Raw genomic sequence first — 16880 nt, forward strand, 5'->3', positions numbered from 1 at the left:
TACGTAAAGCATTTTATCTGGAGCTGAAATTCAAAGCTCACAAGTTAACTGGAAAAGAAGGCCTTAATGTGTCCAAAGCAGCTGATGTTCATTTCTGCCAAACCTGTGTCCTCCCTCAGTTCATAAAAAACCTCTACAAGAGCTAGAGATTGCTGCCATTACACATGGTGCTTTGCAGGGGCTGGCCTACCTTCATTCCCACAATATGATCCACAGGTGAGTCATTTTGACATCCTCTGTAACTGCTTCTTGAAAGCTTCTACAAATACTATATGCCCAACATATCTCCCTGCTCACACACACACAAACGTAAACCTTGTTTGTTTCAGGGATGTGAAGGCAGGTAACATCCTGCTGACGGAGCCGGGGCAGGTCAAACTGGCAGATTTCGGCTCTGCCTCCATCGCCTCCCCTGCCAACTCTTTCGTTGGAACACCTTATTGGTAAGTGGTTACTGATGCTGTACCACACACAGATCCTCTTTGTAAGCTATCTCATGTTAAATGTTTAGCTAAAGCCAATAGCCTCTAATCGTCTGTTCAATAAAGCACTGATTCATGGAAACTATTTGCCTCTGTTTGCATATTCCCACAGAGGTAAAATGGTGGCGAGCAACATTCAAATATAGTTGCTTTTGTGATTTGTTATGGACTGTGCAGGTGAAGAAGTGAAAGATTTTCTAGAGGATAATAGCTTTTCATTACATTGCATTTATAGACAAATCATGCTGGGTTTAACACTGTATTGTACTAAAACACTGAACACAAAGCTTGTGTGTTGTAGAGTTCTGCTCAGATTAATGTACTGTACTGCTCCTAGTTGCTATTACTGTTTGAATTTTTTTTTTCTGCTAACAATTTCTTTAATTTTAGGAAGTAGAGCCACAACTAAGGTTGCATTTGTTTTCCTTAACTAAATTAATCTTTCTCCTACACTCGATTCAGGATGGCCCCAGAGGTGATTTTGGCCATGGATGAGGGCCAATATGATGGGAAGGTGGATGTCTGGTCCTTGGGGATCACATGTATAGAATTAGGTAAGTAGTAATATCATGTTCCTCTGTTTATATTAAGACAATGGCTTCTGCCACAGTAATGTGGCACAAAATATCGGTTTGTCTATTGCCAGAGAGCCAATCAAATGTTAGCATTTGCACTGTGACAATAAGCAGTAACAACATTTTGTTGCCACAGAGCCAATCATGGATACTGTTACATGAGGAGACTCCTATTTTTTGGGGCATTTCGAGGGGTAACAGGGTTACATCCTGCGTCACTGATGTGTTGTGTTTGATGCAGATTCTTTTGTCAGCCCGTTGTTATAATCCGGTTATCCCCTATGCCTAAGACGTAGACTGTAGCCTCAAAAATAGGAGTGCCGTTACATGAACTCGTTAGCCTCTTGTTGCCACAGTATTGTGGTGATATATGGCATATATGCCCCTTACGCACAACAACGAAATTATGTCAATCCGCTAAAGTTTAATATCATTTCGGCCTTTCGTCCAAATGACACTGGTATTGTTGGTGCCCTGAAATGGTATTTTTGGAGAACGGGTCCCAGATGCAAAACTTTAAGGATCCCCAAAGTTCTGGTAACTGGTACTCAAGCCTTTTCCTGTAACCGGATAGGCACATGCACATCCACAGTACTGTGGCAGCAGGGTGACAGGTAATAGGTTAGCAGTCTACACATGATATAACGTGGATGCTGATTGGCTCTGTGGTAATAGACAAATGAGAAAGTTAGTGCCACAGTACTGTGACACTAGGCACTTTGTTATATATTAATCATTAAAACTCACTTGTTTTACACTTTTCATAGATATTATTACAGTTATAGGACAGAACACACTGTAATGGAATGGATTAAGATATTAATAGTCTCTTTACTCTGCATTTTAATTATATTTTTCTTCTGTGCTCCAGCGGAGAGAAAACCTCCCTTATTTAACATGAATGCAATGAGTGCCTTATACCACATAGCGCAGAATGAAAGCCCCACACTGCAATCCAGTGAATGGTGAGTTGACAAATGACTGTTCTCTGATATTGTTGCCTTTTTATTCACTTAATTTGATCATTATTACATCTATTTGAATGCATAATGCGTGAAGGCCATGTCTGTAACTACTGTATCAGCACCTTACTAAAGCAGTGAAACATAAAGTGAGCCACTGGAAGTTATTGGGAAGGCTTGTGTTGTGCAGGCCAGTTGGTTTTAAAGCACCATTAAAATTAGAGAGGAGCCAGTTAAGAGTGTGATACAGCTATCCTCAATGTTTGTGAGTTGATAAGACAAATGAGGAGTAAAATGCTTTGCTTCCAGTTTACTTACCTTCCTTTTTTTGTGGGAAGAGGTGTTATTATAATTTCTCAGCCAAGAAAGGTGCAAGCAAATCAACAATTCTTGGTAGCGTGGTATAGAGGGTGTCAGATATGATTTATGGGTTTTTCCACCACAGAAATTTACAGTATGTGCGTGTGTTCATTAATTTCAAGCGTTGACGGTTATTTTTAAAACTCTTTGCTTTGCTTTAACCCATTATTATTATTTTTTTTTACCATCTTTGTTCTAGGACGGACTACTTTAGAAACTTTATTGATTCTTGCCTTCAGAAAATCCCGCAGGACAGACCCCACTCGGACGACATGCTGGGTGTAAGCACACACACATAAATCCATACTGTTCTCTACTGCAAAGAAATGGAGAAACAGGGTCAGTGTGTTAAGATGGAGATTGTCAAACCTTCTGGTGATAAATCTCTCTGATGTTTGCGGTCTGCCCCCCCTAAGCTTCTATTTTGATTCACTAATCCTCCACTTCCGGATTCACACACACACACACACACACACACAGACACAGAGAACATGTACAAAGACAGAAACAGAGCTGTTTTTTGTAGATGGAACACAGACATAATTACTCAGGAGAAGTGAGTTCTGCATCTATAGTTAAGTAACTGAGCAGCTGTCACTTAGCCCACTAATGGACTCACTGTTGCTAATGGATGTTTTCCTTGGGGTACGGCAGCACTGCAGGCAACATCTTTGTTTTATGTAAAATGTCAAGTTCATAAACAGTGCCCGTCCTTAACTACAACAAACGTTATTACTTTGTGTTCTTGATGTGCGGTTCTGGTCTAGCAACATCATGTTCACAAATAGTCAGAACAAATAGCAGGTGCATTTACAGACACGCCAACATAAAATACGATACGGGAAAGCAGGTATGATTTCAGAAGTGTTTGTATGTATACTGTACAAAAAGCCATTGAATGTATAAATAGATGTATTACTGTTGTTGAAGTCAAATTATGGAATGACAAATATGCATTTAAAGATGTTTAATTCATTAATGGTTTTCAAAACATTGGTTTGGAAAGATATTTTTGAGGGATACAAGCAGGAATGAGTTTTGCTGTTATGATAGGTATCCTAAAACTGATTTTGATTTGAATATAGGTGAGGCGTATATAAGTATTTAGCTTCTGTCTAAGCCTGTTCAGTCTCCACATTATTCAGTAATTAAGTCAGTTGACTTAAAATCGGCCTCGTTGTTTGCATTTTCTGTGCTATGGATGATCGCTGAATAAACATAAATCTAAACCTTTTCATGTATATAACCAGTGCCAGTAAATGTATTTAGAATCAGTGGATTTTTTTTACTCAGTGACTTGGCAGATTTTTAGTCTTTGTTAGTTAGACTTGAAGACAAATATGATGCCATTTCTGCTTCATAACAATATTTTTTCATTTACTTTAAAGTTGAATGTTAAGATAAATCATCAGAAGGGACTAAAATAAAAGAATGAGAGGCTGGTGTTTAAACAGCTGTATTGTCCAGTCTATAATTGATGTCTGCCTTCCTTCCTGCCAGCATGCTTTCCTGCAACGTGAACGTCCAGACTCTGTGCTGATGGACCTTATTCAGAGGACCAAGGATGCAGTGCGAGAACTGGACAACCTGCAGTATCGCAAAATGAAGAAGATCCTCCTTCAGGAGGCGCACAATGGCCCCACAGCAGAAGCTCAGGATGGAGACGAGGTGTGTGTGCCTGTGTGGAAGCTTTTTTGTTACAACCAAGCCAAAGCATCACTACTGGAAAAAAATGATGCATATTACTGCTCTTTTGGTTATAGATATTCTGCACAGTTTTTTTTTTTTTTTTGAGTCATTTTCAAGCCATTGCTCTGAACAGAGAAACCACCATAAAATAAATGCACGGGTTTGTATGCCTGTCTGTCTGTCCCTGTGCTCTGTGTCTCTTGGTCTTTCTTGTGTCCCCTTTCCCTCTCTCTGTCTCGCTGTCTTTTCTCTTTCCACTCTTCCTCCAGGAGCTAGAGCCAGGTGGAGGGCGAACAGGAACTGTTAACAGTGTTGGCAGCAACCAGTCCATCCCCAGTATGTCCATCAGTGCCAGCTCCCAGAGCAGCTCTGTCAACAGTCTGAATGAAGCGGCCCAGGACAGCCGCAGTGAACTGGACTTAATTGAAGGAGACCACACAGTCATGTCCAACAGCTCTGTCATTCACCTCAAACCGGTGAGTCTTTAAACACAGGCACAGACGTGGATCCAAGAAATATTTCTATTAATAATAGAGTATTAGGAATTACGCATTTCAGTTATTTCATCAGCAAAAATAGTGAAATGTGCCCTGTTATGGCAACTTCTTAAGCATCTTCAACTTCCTGTGTTGCCTTTTTTATTCTCTATGATAAGCACAGTATGTTTTCTGCCATTAGATACATCTTAATCAAGAAAATGCCATAAGATGTCCATTGCCACTGGTTGCAGATCCACCCCTTATATTCTGTTGCATATTACAGTAGACCACAGGTGTCAAACTCTGGTCCTCGAGGGCCGGTATCCTGCATGTTTTAGATAGTTCCCTCTTCCTTCCACACCTGGTTCAATTAATGATCAGCTCATCATCATGCTCTGCAGAAGCCTGATAACGATGTAATGGCTTCCAGGTGTGATGGAAGAGGGAAACATCTAAAACATGCAGGATACCGGCTCTCGAGGACCTGAGTTTGACACCGCTGCAATAGACCCACTGAATGACTGAACATCACATTTAGTGATGTATATACACGTTATGTCATTTTATTCTAATGAAATAGAAAGAACATCAAAATTGTCAATTTAGCAATAAATGACAGGGATCGAATGTGACATGAAAAATTGGTCTTGCATGCTGTTTTCACTAAAGATAATTTTTAATGTAAGAAAAAAACAAAAACAGAACCTTGCACTTTCCTGGGTCTCAGGAGGTTAAGATTCATTCCAGCGTCTATAACTACCTCCTTAATTAAGTATTTCATGATCCCAAAAAGAAAAAGGATACTAGATATAAATGATCTTACTGAAATTGTATGCATTTTACTGACATTTGAGAATAAATTAATTCCATCATCGTGAAAATCACTGAGAAAGACGCATAGGATTGTAACAAGAAGTTGCTCCTTTGTGTAAAAATGTGATGTTTCTGTTGTACTTGGGCTAAAAATTTGATTTTGTTTGCTCTAGTCACAAACATTGTCTTGTTCCTTTTCTCCTTCCCTAAGCTCCTCATGTTCTGAAAGTTTGTTTTCTCTAAGTGTACTGTTAAACTCCCTAGCAAATTCAAGTGTTAATGCTCCTGGCTTAATGTCTTTAGGAAGAGGAGGAGAGTTACTCTGGGGAGCAGGCAGCCAGCAGTCAACCCTCTGAGCCCCAAGCAACACCAGCTCAGGCCCCGAGGAAGCACTACCGCAACAGAGAGCACTTTGCCACCATACGCACAGCATCTCTGGTGAGAACACACTTGTTTACTCCTCAGAGGCATCTCAGTTATAGTGGCAGTGTTGTAAAAACTGCTGAAAATTGGATTACGGCAAAGTAACAGGAATGACTAGTTATTCATACCTTTTATTTGTGAAAAGATTATGTGATTATGAACTGCATTTGACAAACTTTTTCAGGATTACTGTTACACCCACACACTTGGGTCAAATATGCAAACACCATTCATTTAGATTTTTGTGTCCACATCTTACAGGTGACCCGAGAGATGCAAGAACATGAGCAGGACTCAGAGCTGCGGGAGCAGATGTCGGGGTATAAACGCATGAGACGGCAGCATCAGAAACACTTGATGGCCCTTGAGAACAAACTGAAAGGAGAGATGGATGAGCACAGGCTGAGGCTGGACAAAGAGCTGGAGAGTCAGAGGAACAATTTCACACAGGAGATGGAGAAGCTGCTTAAAAAACATCAGGCAGCACTGGAGAAAGATGTAGGTGGATGCCGGATCATTTAAAATGGAAAAATCTAGTGACAAAAAACTGCAAAAGTTGCAATGCACTGCTGTATTTTATGACATAATCATGTTCATGTATGATTAAGTTTTAATCACAGGTGAGAGTATAATTGTCCAATGAATTTCTTGGACACAATTCTTTTCAAATTTCACACACATTCTTTACCACAAGGAGAGGTGCAGTGCACAGTTTGATGGCAGAATTTAAAGTTTTTGATTTTTTTTTTTGATTTTTATTATTTTTTTTTAATACAAATTTTTGAAAATTTCAACTTGGAACATTTGTCCAGCCAATTTGTCAGGCATTATTCACCTGATTCTTTTCAGATTTCACACACGTTCTTTACATGGGCTTTTCTCTCAAATTTTGCTGTCTTAACATATTTTTGAAAAGTCTTTCAAAAGATTGAGTCTTAGTATATGATGTAGGGATGTCATTATTTTATGCTTAAAGTCCTGCTCCTGCTGTGATTTGCATAAGAGACTCTTGTCCCCCCTCTTTTACCCATCATGGATCCGATTACCGAACAGACTTCCACAAAGCTATGACTCAGAATACACAGGCGTATCTTCAGTCCTAGCTCCTCCATCCAGCCCCCTCAGCCCTCGATGTGCATTTAAGGGAACTGAGACATCCTTCCCGATGGTGCACCCAGATCGATTTCCAGGTTACCATCAAACATTGAGGAGCTGAAGAACAGGAGGTGGACAAAAAAGGAATAGAGAAGTTACTTTTGTGTCAAAGAAAACTCCTACAACTGAAGTGATGACCATATTTAGAGTTTCCACAGCTCCGTAAAATGTCGAACATCCAGTCGTTTGAATTTAAGGCCTAAAAATGTATTTAACACAATTTTGGATGTGCTTTTCACTTTGTATTTATAATAGATGTATTAACTTTAGTTGTACCTGCTGGGTGTGAAGTAGAAACCTTGTCATTTTCTAATCAAGATCTGTGTTTTGTTTAGCTGAAGACATTTGCCAATGATGAGAAGAAGTTCCAGCAACACATTCAGGTGCAGCAGAAGAAGGAGCTCAGCAGCTTCCTGGAGTCACAGAAACGGGAGTATAAACTACGCAAGGAACAGCTCAAAGAGGTACCCAGTAAAACCTGGACACATTTTAACCACATGCACCACCGAAACATTTTGGTGTTTAATTTTAACCAGATTAGAGTAAAATGAAATGTTTTTATTGTATGAAAAGGCCAGTTTCCTTGATTTGACAATGTAAAAATAAGTTTTATGATTCACTTCCAACATGAGCTTTGGCAGAGAAAGTTTAAGTGGACTATTACTGTGAATTTTGTAGAAGTAAGCGCAACAAAAAGCTCTGAGCTTGTACAACCTTGATATGCTGACAAACAGTCTTCAGTTGTCACTCCACTGTTGTACTGAAAATTTAAATCATTTCTGTGTCACAGGAACTGAGTGAGAACCAGTCGACTCCCAAAAAGGAGAAGCAGGAGTGGCTGTCCAAGCAGAAAGAGAACATCCAACATTTCCAGGTCAGGATTTCACAAGAAAACTGAAAATGAGCCTTTTATAAATATTTTTCAATCCTAGGATTAGTGACAGTAGTTTTCATGCTTTGGAGTCTCTAAATTGGAGGTGTGCAGTCCATTGTATGTCATATGATGTAAATTCCTCAGGCGGAGGAGGAGGCCAACCTGCTGAGGAGACAGAGGCAGTATCTGGAGTTAGAGTGTCGCAGGTTTAAACGCAGGATCCTCATTGCCAGACACAACGTTGAGCAGGATCTGGCCAGAGAGGTATTCACACCACCCACCCAGAGGTTTTCTTGATCAAAGCAATTCAGAGATTAATATGTAAGCCCCCCTTTTTTCTCCTTACTTTCTAAAGGAGTTGAACAAACGGCAGACACAGAAAGACTTAGAGCACGCCATGCTGCTCAGGCATCACGAGTCTATGCAGGAGCTGGAGTTCAGACACCTGGGGACCATCCAGAAGGCCCGGGCGGAGCTGATCCGGACTCAGCACCAGACTGAGCTCACCAATCAGCTGGAATACAACAAGAGGAGGGAGAGGGAGCTGAGGCGTAAGCATGTCATGGAGGTCCGACAGCAGCCCAAGAGCCTCAAGGTGCTTGTTTTTTTTTTGTTTTTTTTAAATACATTTGCTTTGTACAGTCCTTAGTCATTCTCTAAATCTCTAAGCACCTTCATCACTGTTCATTGTGTCTTCATCAGTCTAAGGAGCTTCAGATTAAGAAGCAGTTCCAGGAGACATGTAAGACACAGACCAGGCAGTACAAGGCCCTCAGGAACCATCTACTGGAGACCACGCCCAAGTCTGACCACAAAGCTGTGCTCAAGAGGCTGAAGGAGGAGCAGACTAGGAAGCTGGCTATACTGGCCGAGCAGTATGACCATTCCATCAACGAAATGCTTTCCACACAGGCTGTGAGTATCTGAGCAGAAGGATGCAGAGGACAAGAAACACTTACTTTTTTAATGTAAAAAAAATAGATTAATTTGGTCACAGTTTTTATGAAAAGGTCTTTTACAGTTTTGCATTCTAATTAACTCATTCTTTTTGTGTCTCATTAATATATTTTACAACCTAAGTCTTTTTGAATTAACACAAAGTAGTAATACAGCAATAAATCACTTCATATATTTTATTATATTACTTATTATTATAAGTCAGATACATAATTTAACACAGGACACATTAATAATAATTTACAGACTTAGTAAGATGAAAATATTTGTTTTTTTTTTCTGTATTCGTGGCATCTCTTCTTTTAAACTTATGTCTCACTGATGCCTACACTATGGAGCTTAATATAAAAAAACACCCCTGTCTTTCCTCTGTTTGTGTATCTGTGTACCTGCCTTTAGTTGCGGTTAGATGAGGCGCAGGAGGGAGAGTGTCAGGTTCTGAGGATGCAGCTGCAACAGGAGCTGGAGCTGCTCAATGCCTACCAGAGCAAGATCAAAATGCAAACAGATGCTCAACATGACAAAGAAAGGAGGGAGCTGGAGCAGAGAGTCTCTCTGCGGAGGGCTCTGCTGGAGCAAAAAGTAAGACAGACCCTCAAAGTGTCAATAAAATGCAGTGTTTGACTTAAATATTGACAGCATATAGACTTGAATATTTATAGGCCTGATCACATTGGAGAAAATCTTAGTAGTTCTCTTTCATTTTCCCTAATGAGGACTGTATGTCTTTGTTTTATTTTTATATATGACTTTAGAAAACAGTGGTTCTTCAAAGTAAATTATTTACTTTATGCTTTGTAATTTAGTATTTTTCTTCACTGCTGCTATCTAAATGATCTTGTTAATTGTTATGATTAATTAAAATTTGTATTGCAATCAGTATAGTACAGCTGTGTTTTGTTTGCTTCTTCACTGGCTGACACACAATCAGCACTGTTATAATGTTACTACATTTCTCAGAAGTATAGGGATAAAATATGTTTGTTTTTTTTTTTTTAAACATTGAGCTATTTTTTATTGAGGTAATGTAGTGATGTCCATGTGCACAATTTTTCAAAGTATTTGTGAAGCTCAAAGCATCGCAGACGACATTGCCAAACGCATATCTATATGTAGCTGAAAGCAGTGTATGCCAGAGTGCTCCACATGATTATGACTTAGAAAGCACGGTTATTTAAAAAACCCCTCTTCTGCCTCAGTAACTGGAAGAATGTGAAGGAGGATTGTGCCAAATTGTTTCTAGAGTGAATATAATCAGTCTTCTAAACTCTCATCAAAATCTTTTGTTGTATTTTACATATTTGCTGGATATTAATGATACTTTAACATAAAAGTTTAATTTGTGCAAGGATTCCTGGTTGTTTTACTGGAAAACCATAGTTCACTGCAGAGAATGTACTGTATGCCCAAACTGTAGAAGATTAGAATTGAAATACGATGATGATGATGATAATGAAGACGAAGAAGGTGTAATGCAAATTGTGAGATTACTTTGTTATATTTTAATGTGATCAACAGCCCTGTTCTAAACTCTACCGTGTGTTTTTCTTCCTCAGATTGAAGAGGAAATGCTTGCCCTGCAGAACGAACGCCTGGAGCGAATCCGCTCACTGCTGGAGCGTCAGGCCAGAGAGATCGAGGCCTTTGACTCCGAGTCCATGCGGCTGGGATTCAGCAATATGGTGCTCACCAACCTGGCCCCCGATTCCCAGGGAGGCTGGGGGGGAGGGGGTGGGGGAGGCCAGGGGGCTCAGGGAGGAGGCCACTGGCCCGGAGGAGGTGGAGGAGGCAGCCACCATAGTCATCACCACCAGGGGGGCTCCAGCTCACAGCAGCCGTGGGGTCACCCTATGCTGGCTGGCGGCCCGCCGCCCTGGAGCCTCCATCATCCTGGAGGAGGAGGTCAGAGGGGGAGCGGGGGAGGTGCAGCTGGGGTGAGGAACAGCCCACAGGCTATGAGGAGGACGTCATCAGGGGGGAGGAGTGAACAGGGCATGAGCAGGAGCGCCAGCATCACTTCCCAGATCTCCAATGGATCCCACCTGTCCTACACCTAGACACAAACACACAGGCACTTACGCAACACAACATTTGTCTTAAAATGAAATTCTTGTGCACAGATGTAACACTACACACACACACACACACACCATGCATGCACCACACACGCTTTACATACACTTATTACCCACAGTAACTGCACAGTACTGACACTGGGAGACCTCAGCCCAGTTTTTCCCCATTACCACTGCTCTCTTACATCAGTGTACTCCAGCAGGAGTCTGTGGAAACCCAAAAGCTGTGAGGTGATCCAGTGACAGCAAAGGCCATGTAGAGTAAACCGCTGTACAATAGTGTTATTTTAATGTTGGCCTACAGTGCTATTTGTGTTTTTACTTGCCATGTCAGTCTCAGTTGCCATAGTCCCGGTATAGTATCTTCATGTGTAGTATGCAGTCCTTCTGTGAGGTCAATCTGATACCGTAAGAGCATTTAGAGATAAAGTTTGGATGAAGACAGAAAGTTTTAAAGTGACATTCAAGGCACAAAATGACCCCTTACAACTCGAGTGTTAAGGTAAGCATCTTAGTGAAGGTCACTTTTGAGGTGATTATTGCTGAATACTAGGTCAAAGTAGGAGTTTCAGGAACACATTGAAAAGGAGGTTTAAAAAGGGAAATGGGAAGAGGAGGTAAAGGTTGTTGTAAGTACTAGTAGTTATCTCTGGTTTTATTTTGGTTGTGGAGAGTATCAGAAATGTGTTTAAGTATGTCATCTTGTATTTCTACAAGTCCACCAGTGAGTTGAACTGACATTGTTAGGGAAATCATAAAGCTGACGGACGAGCTTTCCTGGTTCAGTGTCATACTGTTAGAAATAACTTTGCCGAAGCTAAGTGGGTTTGTTGGCGAGGCCGCAAAGATGCCAAAAGTATGTGTGTGGAGTCATTATAAGCATCCATGCCAATATACTGTTACATTTCAAAGGGACTGTGCCAGAAATGTCGGTGAAAGTTAAATAATATAATATTGCCAAGTAGATGCATGTGTTGTCAGACGGAAGGAGAAAAGCAGTACCTTGTTGTTCACGCTCAGCCTTATTAGCTCAGCTCTTGGGTTTCCACCGGCCTCCGCACCCGTTCACACCTGCTCAGTAGACGGCCCTGATGACAAGGATGGGTTTTCAGCAGCACATACTGGTTTCCAAACCCGTGCTCCAGTTTCACATTTACAGTAATTTCCTGGTGTAATTTGGCACAGTTTTAATTGAGGAAAGCAATGCACTATGCAGTAGAAAACGTTCTATGATTTAAAGAGAAAAAAAAAGAAAAAAACTTCAAAGACATTCACGGTTTGCTTGACCGGAGGTTGTCTTCAGAATGACTTGCACTTTGCCACAGGCTTTCACCTTCACACATTGTTAATATTTATGCACAGATGCATACATTCAGTAGGCTTAATTTGTATTCCCCAGTTAAACAGAACGTGTCCCTTTGCACACTAATGAATGCATGCAGTGGGGTAAATTTTGTCGTAATAGTGGGAGATAAATACAACTTAAAAAATGTGCTTGCTGAGTCATTTCTAAATGAGCAGCGCACTCAGCAACAGGCAAATCTAAGATCGAAATCTTGTATTATTTTGATATTCTCAGCAGGCTTTTTCCATCAGCGTTACCTGTAAATTTCCTTGTGAGGTAGAGATGGGCAGATGAGCGGTCAGGGGGTGGCGCTCTGCTGGTGGGTGACTGCTGGGTGTCTCAGTGGGTAGATGGGTGGTGATGCTGTGATCTCCGCTGCCATGCCCCTGCAACCTTCCCCAGTCTGACACCCCGCTCTGTCTCACCCCGGATGACCCCCAAGTCATGTCCCAGACTCCGGTCCCCCAGCCTCCCTCCACCTCCGCTCCCTCGCCTCCTGAGCCTGGTTGTGGTCTCAGCCCCCTCCCTGATCTATTCAAGAAGAGCTCTTCAAGTGAAAGAAAATTTAAAAAAATATAGATATATATACAGATGTATGATTATATAAAACTATGAAAGGTTTATAGAGTAATAGAGATAAAGGTGGAAGTCTTAGGGTGAAATGCAGAGATTATGCATTGTATGATATTTAGAGGTGGAATGTACAGAGAATCTGTTAATATTGTATATTTTAAACTTGAAAATATGAAAATCTAATTGACAAGTCAAAGACAAATTAACTACTTGTAACGCGGGCACAGTGACGTGGTTTCAGACCAGTGGTATTCGAACCAACATCACATTTCCTGACGCTGGGATCACTGTCTTACTTGCGACTGTGAGTTCTGAAACTTGTTACAGATATTCTGTTGTACAACAATAACAACACAACTCTAGATCAGATTGCCTTGAATAAATGGCAACGTTTTGTTTAATGCTGAATGAGGATGATTTTGCACATAATTTGAAGTCTAGATAGATTTTAGCCTTTGATTTAGCATTGGCTATGTTTTACTGACATGATGATGAGCATTGGAAGAGATCCAGTCTGTTTAGGTTTTAATGGGTTTTTAGAGGACACTCAAGCCAAAGGTTAAGGTGGTAACAACAAAATAAAAAAAAATCCCATAAACAGGAATTCTAACCTTTTCGGCTACAGTTTTAGTATATTTAATTGGATATCATTGAGTGAAGGATCGCTCAGTTACAACCTGTGAAAGATGCAACCTCTTGTTTTTCCACAAAGTATTTTCACACTGCAGTTCTTTTTTTTTTGTCTTCATCACTACTTCACTCGAATTCACTTTTCATCCTGTTGTTGAATCCGTTTAAACACAGACTCCTCACAGAATGCGGTGATCCCACTTTTCAGACATTATGCTGTTTTACTCGGCCCACCTTGTGAATATTTTTTTGAGTCTCTGCTGTTTTTGCTGTTTTTTTCCCAGAGAGGTTTGTGTCACTTCCCAAATGATGTCTGCAGAGAGCCAAACGAGTGGTGTTTCTGTTTGGTTTTTATGGACCTTCTCTTGTGTTTACGTGAATTCCCAATTTTATTTCATTTTATTTTATTTTATTTTATTTTATAGGCAGTCGGCAGAGTCTAGCTTTAGACCTTGGTCACTCTGAACTGGATCAGTTGCACTGATTGCACAAGTGATTGACCAGAAAGAGTCTACTGTGATCCCCCTCGATGTGCTGAGGGACAGCTGCCATTGGCTGGTGGTCGGTGGGAGGCAGGGTTACGTCTCTGTACAGTCTGTTTATCAGTATTCCTTTTCTCTCTCCTGTCACTTGGTGGATCTTGCTGTTTTATTCACCCTGGTCCAGAGACCTGTATTAAACTGTATTAAATTGTATAGATTGTGCAAAAAGCTGAATGTCGCATAGCAGAAGAGAAAAGCTATTCGTTACAGATGACAAAGTGATTTAAAATGTATAAAAGAAATACAGAAACAAAGTTTAGGGGATAAATGTAATATTTTGTTTGTAATTACTATTTTTTGTTGGAAGAGGGCTACTGGATAAAGAATCATCTGTAATAAAGTAATTTTAATATTTCTTTGTCCCTGGTGTTTTCTGTTAATGCTCAGACTTTAACATTGGTATACAGTTAGTCCAATACAACCCACAATACCAGGGATACTCAACTTATGGCTTGCGGGTCAAAACCAGGTCCACTGCCTCCAGTTATTTTGTCTTTCACAATGGATTCTGCTGTGTTTCACAATATAAAACAAGTTGAGTATCTCTGGTATATACTCTACTGTATACTCTGGCCCAGAGGTGCAACCGCCCAAAAAATTATCCACTATAAGAAAAAAAATAAGAGAACAGCCCAAAAAAATTATCCATGAAAAGAAAAAAAAGAGAACAGACCAAAAAAATTTCCACTATAAGAAAAAAAAGAGAACAGCCCAAAAAATTTCCACTATAAGAAAGAAAAGAACAGCCCAAAAAAATTTCCACTATAAGAAGGAAAACAGAACAGCCTGAAAAATTTTCCACTATAAGAAAAAAATAGAACAGCCCAAAAAATTATCCTCTATAAGAAAAAAAAGACAACAGCCCAAAAATTATCCACTTTAAGAAAAAAAAAGAGAACAGCCCCCCAAAAATTATTCACTACAAGAAAAAAAGAGAACAGCCCAAAAAAATTATCCACGAAAAGAAAAAAAAGAACAGCCCAAAAAATTATCCACTAAAAGAAAAAAAAGAGAACAGCCCAAAAAATTATCCTCTATAAGAAAAAAAAGACAACAGCTCAAAAATTATCCACTTTAAGAAAAAAAAGAGAACAGCCCAAAAAAAATTATCCACTATAAGAAAAAAAGAGAACAGCCCAAAAAAATTATCCACTTTAAGAAAAAAAAAAGAGAACAGCCCAAAAAAATTATTCACGAAAAGAAAAAAAAGAACAGCCCAAAAAATTATACACTATAAGAAAAAAATAGAACAGCCCAAAAAATTATACACTATTTTAAAATAACTTCATTTTTAGCGCACCAACCTCCGCTTCCGGTGGGTTACTTCGTTAGCATTAGCCACATTAGCTGAAGGCCTTAAAAATTTTCAGCCAATGCTTTTATTTCTTGTGGGGGCCTAAATTTTAAAGCAAGAGACCTTTTGGGTAAACAGCGCCCACTTAATTGAAAACGTGGATGATTTTGTTTTTTGTTTTTTTTTCTCTTATAGTGGAAAATTTTTTGGGGCTGTTCTCTTTTTTTCTTATAGTGGATAATTTTTTGGGCTGTTCTCTTTTTTTTTTCTTATAGTGGATAATTTTTTGGGCTGTTCTCTTTTGTTCTTATACTGGCAGTTTTTTGGGCTGTTCTTTTTTTTTCTTATAGAGGATAATTTTTTGGGCTGTTCTCTTTTTTTTCTTATAGTGGAAAATTTTTTGGGTTCTCTTTTTTTCCTTATAGTGGATAATTTTTTGGGCTGTTCTCTTTTTTTTCTTATAGTGGATAATTTTTTGGGCTGTTCTCTTTTTTTTCTTATAGTGGAAAATTTTTTGGGTTCTCTTTTTTTCCTTATAGTGGATAATTTTTTGGGCTGTTCTCTTTTTTTTCTTATAGTGGATAATTTTTTGGGCTGTTCTCTTTTTTTCTTATAGTGGATAATTTTTTGGGCTGTTCTCTTTTTTTTTTTTTTTTTTTTCTTATAATGGATAATTTTTTGGGCTGTTGCACCTCTGGGCCACCGTAGTACTCCATGTAAAACCCTGACAAAACCTTGACTTTAGACTTTATTCAGGGCAATCTGTCCTTTTCCACTTTTTTGTAGTTTTAACCTCTGTTGAAGTCGTGTCTGTTGTTTGTCTTTGCCAAAGGTCATGTTTCCTCTAGATCAGTTTGGCCCAGTTCTGTGTCTTTCATGAGCTTCCACTTTTGTTCCCAACAGCTGCGTGCTATCCTTATCTTGCTGATTTTTCCAGTTATTTGGGGACCTGTCAGGCACCGTGGCAGTGCAAGGGTTAACACCGTCACCCCACAGCAGAAAGGTCCTGTTCCCACCATCGCCCACAATCCAAAAACCTCCACCTAATAGGGTAACACAGAGGTGTCCAATCCTGGTCCTCAAAGGCCGGTATCCTGCATGTTTTAGATATTTCCCTCTTCCGACACACCTGACGGTTATTATCAGGCTTCTGCAGAGTTTGATGGTAGGCTCATCATGTGAAACAGGTGTGTTGGAAAAGGGATACATCTAAAACACAGGTGTCAAACATGCGGCCCGGGGACCAAATCCGGCCCGCTAAAGGGTCCAGTCCGGCCCTTGGGATGAATTTGTGAAATGCAAAAATTACACTAAAGATATTAACAATCCTTTTAGTTCAGGTTCCACATTCAGACCAATTCAATCTCAAGTGGGTCAGACCAGTAAAATACCATCATAAGCTCCAAATGTTTCTCTTTGTAAATGTAAACATTTTTTAATGTATTTTACACTAAAAGTATAATTTTGCAAAAAAAATGTGAATAACCTGAACAAATATGAACAACCTGAAACGTCTTAAGAGAAGTAAGTACAATTTTAACAATATTCTGTCTGTTACTAAATGTTTTGTTTGTTTGTTTGTAGATCCACTGTGATCTGTAAGTTCTAATGTACATGTGGAAATGATAAACTGAGGCAGAATATTGTTAAAA

General features: G+C 39.7%; 1 protein-coding gene across 6 annotated transcripts in view; it reads left to right on the forward strand.

The window, feature by feature from the left end:
- The window catches only part of LOC115433362 (serine/threonine-protein kinase TAO1-like), a 31675-nt gene extending 17386 nt beyond the window's left edge, over window positions 1-14289 (forward strand). For all 6 annotated transcript variants that reach the window (XM_030154730.1, XM_030154729.1, XM_030154731.1 and 3 more), the window contains 16 exons: window positions 120-216; window positions 330-443; window positions 945-1036; window positions 1929-2022; window positions 2579-2660; window positions 3880-4047; window positions 4338-4544; window positions 5664-5798; window positions 6045-6281; window positions 7274-7402; window positions 7729-7812; window positions 7957-8076; window positions 8168-8407; window positions 8515-8727; window positions 9169-9351; window positions 10326-14289. In XM_030154730.1, the coding sequence (XP_030010590.1) occupies window positions 120-216; window positions 330-443; window positions 945-1036; window positions 1929-2022; window positions 2579-2660; window positions 3880-4047; window positions 4338-4544; window positions 5664-5798; window positions 6045-6281; window positions 7274-7402; window positions 7729-7812; window positions 7957-8076; window positions 8168-8407; window positions 8515-8727; window positions 9169-9351; window positions 10326-10826 (2696 nt within the window). In that variant the 3' untranslated portion in view covers window positions 10827-14289. The remainder of the gene's footprint in view (window positions 1-119; window positions 217-329; window positions 444-944; window positions 1037-1928; window positions 2023-2578; window positions 2661-3879; window positions 4048-4337; window positions 4545-5663; window positions 5799-6044; window positions 6282-7273; window positions 7403-7728; window positions 7813-7956; window positions 8077-8167; window positions 8408-8514; window positions 8728-9168; window positions 9352-10325) is intronic.
- The last annotated feature ends 2591 nt before the right edge of the window (window positions 14290-16880 follow it).

This window comes from Sphaeramia orbicularis, chromosome 14 (genome assembly GCF_902148855.1).
Source record: "Sphaeramia orbicularis chromosome 14, fSphaOr1.1, whole genome shotgun sequence".
Lineage (NCBI taxonomy): Eukaryota > Metazoa > Chordata > Actinopteri > Kurtiformes > Apogonidae > Sphaeramia > Sphaeramia orbicularis.